Below are 5694 nucleotides of genomic sequence, written 5' to 3' on the forward strand. Positions count from 1 at the left end.
GAGTCATTAACCGACTCAAATCAAATAAATTTAGACTCAAAGCAAATCAGATCAAATCAATTGAGAAACGAATATTGGACTAGACTCTTCGCTAACGCGGTAAGAACTTCACGTGTCAAACAACAAAGATCGAACTAAAAATTCGAGATACATCTAACAGCACCAACAATGAATAAAATTTCAGTTGCCCTACTGTCATTTCCATTCTAATGCCAACCACAGAATGAAGATCTTTGGAAGGTTGTTCACTGCAGGGAATAATTTATAGGAACTTTATTACAGTACAATCTTAAAACAGTGCCTCAAGTGCTAAGCACATTCAATGCATGTACAGCTGTGGAAAACTACAATATCACCTGAGTGGTACCAGTTTTATTCAATATCACCCTTATTTTCATTTTCAAAAACAAAAAAAAATGCCTATTTTGTAGCAATTTTTTGGGTACTAGTGTTTGCAAATTGTTTGCTATTAACTCTTCCATTAATCCAAAGTTCATGAATTATAGATGTGGTTGGAAGCAAGATAAAGAAAAGGGAAGCATTATTATGTCTTCAATTAACTTGATGGCTTGCTCCTTAAGGGAAGCAAAACTTTCAGAAGAGATCGACCCCAAATTTATTAAGACATAAATGGATAAAATAATGTTTGTGGAGACCCCCTCCACTATATGCCATTTTGGAATTTGCCCCTAAACTTTATTCATTTTGGTAGACCTCCCTCAACTTTTGTTTATTTTGATTTGAGCTATTCTAGTTTGTCGAGTCTATGTTTCGTTGACTTGATTAGTCGCTGTATCAAATTTTACAATTCTAGCTACTTCTAAATTGAAGAAGAAGTTTTTTTGTTTAATAATCAATGACAATAACTTGTTGGATCATTGGTGCTAATTGTTAATCTCAAAGGTTCAAATTGTTAGAAAAACATAACCAATTTATTTGAAGTATAGAAATACAGCACCTACGGATCTCGATTTTAACTCAGCCGAATCAACCTCACGCCATTTCGAACATGATTCGACATAATCTAACTTCCTGCTATTTCGAGTGTGACTCGTTCCAACCTGATCTCCTATCATAGAGCGGAATATTGGCCTCTTTAAGCCAAAATAACTAATGAAAGTATGAAACTGTGAATTTTATTAATAGAATTATGATTAAAATAATTGTAAATTAAAATAAATTAAAGTTGAGGGTTCTCCTTACATCTTTATCCAATTAATCGATTCCTCAAATATATACAAAAAGCAATTGGTGGGCTCATTTTGTCCTACAAAATGGACTTTGCAATCAACATAGAATTAGGTACCAAACCAACCAACCCATCCCAACTCACTCCCCTCTCTCTCTCTCTCTCTCTCTCTCTCTCTCTCTCACCAAACTTGTGTTATGCTCTGCTATATTATGAAGTGAAATCATGCATACTTGCTAACAAAGCCATCATAGCCCAATATAACAAATCCACTTGCCCCCTTCATTTCTTTCATGCCTCTAACCACCACCCTTCCCCTCCTTTTCTCTCTATCACCTCCTCTCTCATAACCCTGCACACACCCCACCCCCCCCTCTCTACTCCTCTCTCCAATTTTCATGAGGCCATGAGAGACCGCAGAATGGATCGGTTTGTCGTCCTCCCTTTCTCCATCGGTTGCGTCTCTCAGTCCAGCGTCTCCGTCGCCGACACCCACCCAAAGAAATCTCAAGCTGAGCCAACCCCACCTCTACCAAGTACTAGCTTGCACATCTCTTTTATATATATATATATATATATATATAGGTTTAATTAAGTTAGAATTCATATTCATATGTGTCCTTTAATTTACTTCCAGGTGGTGGAGAAGATCATCATGAGAAGCAATATGCTAGTGCAGGAGGGAAGCCAAGAAGCTCATTTGGGCTCCTCTCATTTCCAAAGCCAAGCATATCTGCAGGGTTTCAGAAGCTGATGAAGAGCATAAAGAGCTTGTCCCAGCTGTTTGTGGTGTATGAAGAGGAGGAGGAGGAGGAGGAGAGAGACATGGAGATTGGGCTCCCAACAGATGTGCAACATGTGGCTCACATAGGGTGGGATGGGTTCAACACTAGCATGAGCAACAGCAGCAGCATGAAGAGCTGGAACAGCCTATCCATGAAGCAGTTTGAGATGGCCATGGTTGCACAAACTGGTGGTGTTGGTGGTGGTCCCCTTAGTTTTGGGCTTTGCCCACACACTAGTGTGGTGTAGCTGCTGCTTTTTGTTTTCTTTTTATCTCTTTTTTGCTTCTTTGTTTGTTGCTTTTGCTCACTAGATCTCTTTTGGTGATTGGTGAGGAGGGGATGCATGCATGTGAACTTGTATAGCTTGTTTTCATATAAGTAACTCCTTTTTTTTTAACATTATTCTTGGTATATAGTCCAAAGTCTACGCCACGCATGTGAGCAGTTGTATTCTTATTAAATTATTGTAGATTTCTCGTTAGTAGGTATACTAAATTATTTTTATTTTCACATTTGATGAGAATTATTAGTAGTTTACTAATAAAAATATACTAGTTCTAATTAACAATCTCTCCACCACAGTGGCTTAATAAATTAGTAATAGTTAAGCTTACAATTCTAAATATAAAATATATAATATTTCTCAAATATTGTAAAAATTAATCTTGAACCAAATTAATGGCCCTTTATTGTCATCAGTGCGGCAACTTATACAGTGAGTAATTGAACTTGTGAATGCCAGAGATTACTCACACTTGATGGGGAAACTTTTGCCTGCACCCAGTTCAGTGGATTAGCTAGCCTCTCAGCTGCAGTACTCTTATATATTTTCATCTATTTTATTTCATATTTTATTAGCTACTGCTATGGACCGTTGAATCTGAAAATATGAATCCAGCTGCTATCCTTTTAGGAGGATGGGGACCTTCGTCCTATCCAATTGTTTTTGACGATAGAGATTCCAAATCGAGGATCAGAACCGTTTAAGTGATCTAGAGTATTTGAATTATCTAAGAACTACATTTTATAATTTTAAAATTTATTTATATAGTGATCAAAGAATTATAAAATTGACGATTTTTGACGGCCTATATGAGCCGTTTGCTTGTTTAACGGTGTAGAGTAATCCAAACCGGTTGAATTTTTGATAGAAAATTTTTTATACTATTTAGATAATGTTTAATAACTCTAATCGTAAATTGATAAAGTCTAACTCTGTTTTCACAAAGTCATTTATTTTTGACCGTTCATTTTTCGACTCTTCGATGGACTTTATTATAATTTTTAAAACTTACAAAATTCGGTTTCTAAATATTTCTAATAGTGTAGATCAATTTCAATGATGCCGATTATCAATTTAAAGTTTTGATCATCCAAAATGACTTGATAAGACAAAGACTTCTATCCTCTTAGGAGGATAGTAGCCGGCTGGACTCCTGAAAATATATTCTTCTCTTATATGTTATTGATATGTCGGCATTGCATATATATATATATATATATATATATATATATATTTATATTATTAATGTTTATTATAACATTATGAATGATTATGAAATCATGAAATATGAAATGAAATTCGGAAAAAATTAAGAGTTATTGTGAATCCATTCCAATCCAACAAAAATCGAATATTCAGTAATAAAATCATTCATTCCAGAGTTTGATAGATCTTTTGAAAAATTGATTAATCGGNTTTTTAGTTGAGATCTTGGAAGCCAGGTTGCCATTCACTCAAGCACTAATTCGAGTGTGTACAATTAGAAATGTTGGGATAATCCAAGTGTTGTATCACTAGAAACAGTTCTGCCGATCAAGACTCGTATGTGGAGGGGCTAAAGTTACTTTTCAACAGTATGCACATTGCATGTCTTATCAGGTTATTTAAAAAAACTTGCCACTCTTTTATTTATTTTTTTGTTTTACGTGAAATTAAATCAAATTCTAGAAATTCAACATAATGTATATAAAAATAAAAATAGAATGAGATGGATGGCTGAGAGAGTATGGTGCATATAATATCTAATTAAGGTTGTGCACAATGTTAAGAGCTCCTATGCCTCCAGAATGGACAAATATAACAAAAAAATAAAATTCATATATACTAGTAGATCCAAACTTAAAAAGCTTAACTTTTAATATCAAATGAGTTTTATTACATATATCATATTTTTTGATTCATATATATAAGCGCAGACTAAGTTAGAAGTCCTAATTCAAAGGAAGATATTATAACATTTAGATAACAATAAAACTAATACGTACATGATCGTAGATCAGAAGCTTCTCGATAAGATGTTATTGGGAAGTTCCTAATGCAAAGAGAAAAATTATAGTTTTAGATAAGGTAAAATTAATATATAATAATAAATTATAACTTTTAATAAAATATTATTAGAGAGCTTTTTATTGAATTTTTTTTTTTTCTTGTGTAAGGAGTTGGGGGTTGAGATTCATAGCACTCACAAGGGGAAGGATCTTTTCAAGTGGTGGTTCACATGATTTGACACCCCACCTAATGCTAACCAATTGGTTGCTATTATTGAGAAATATTAATAAGGAGGCCCTGTCTTGTTATGTTGTACACCCCATATCTTTGTCTTTTTATGTCAAGGATAAATCAATTAAGATTTGATGCTCAAAATAACATTTTCTAATAAAAAAGCAAACAGCAAAAAGTATATTCCCAAAGCAAAAATTTTTAATAAAAAAAATAAGCAACTATGCCTATATATTATTTTTTTTAAATTTTGTCACATGGTATTATTATCTTTTTTGTTAAATTAAATGTGGACTCCACCAATTTTTTTTTTTTTGTTTGAACCAAATCGTGTTGTTGGGTGCCACCTTGAACCGGCTCAAATCCTCCAAATAATTATATAATTTTTCGCTGTTTGTGCTTAAGCTGAACCGGATCAACTTGCTTTATTGGACCGAATTAATTATTCTATATATTTCTATTTTTGAACCAGATTTCTTTTTNGAGGTGAGGTAGAGGCGGAGGAGCCGGCCGGTGGTGGCGGAGGAGTCGGCCGGTGGTGGCGACAAAATTGGGGAAGAAAGAGAGGATAATCTTAGGGATTACTATAATAAAGTAGGGGCAAAATAGGTATTTTGTTCAGGTTTTAACTCTAGTATAGATTTAACCCATGTTTAACCCGAGTTAAGCTAACAGGGGATAACTGCGGGGGTATTTTGGAATAACGGTGGAACGTATGAGGGACATTTTAGAAAGAAAAAAAAAGTAGGGGTAGATCGGATATTTTCGAACGCATGAAGGGTATATAGGCAATTATCCCTAATAAAAAAATAAACATCTATGTCTATACATTATTTTTCTTAAATTTTGTCATATGGTATTATTATCTTTTTTGTTAAATTAAATATGGGCTCCACCATTTTTTTTTTGTTTGAACCAAATCATGTTGTTGGGTGCCACCTTGAACCGGCTCAAATCCTCCAAATAATTATATAATTTTTCGCTGTCTGTGCTTAAACCAAACCGGATCAACTTGCTTTATTGGACCGAATTAATTATTCTATATATTTCTATCTTTGAACTGAATTTCTTTTTATCAGAATCGAACTAATAATGCTAAACCGGGTCAACTTACTTCATTAGATCGAACTAAACCAATTGCTCTATATATTTTTATCTTTGAACCAGATGTCTCTTTTAATTTATCTGAATCGAACCAATAATTATTGAATAAGAGC

The 5694-nt window shown here is 33.8% G+C and overlaps 1 protein-coding gene across 1 annotated transcript; it reads left to right on the top strand.

The window, feature by feature from the left end:
- Positions 1296-2376, top strand: LOC109714530 (CRIB domain-containing protein RIC4-like). The gene is made up of 2 exons (XM_020239209.1): positions 1296-1725; positions 1827-2376. The coding sequence occupies exons 1-2, from the start codon at positions 1596-1598 to the stop codon at positions 2219-2221; spliced, it is 525 nt and encodes a 174-aa protein (XP_020094798.1). The 5' UTR covers positions 1296-1595; the 3' UTR covers positions 2222-2376.

Source organism: Ananas comosus, linkage group 1, assembly GCF_001540865.1.
Source record: "Ananas comosus cultivar F153 linkage group 1, ASM154086v1, whole genome shotgun sequence".
Lineage (NCBI taxonomy): Eukaryota > Viridiplantae > Streptophyta > Magnoliopsida > Poales > Bromeliaceae > Ananas > Ananas comosus.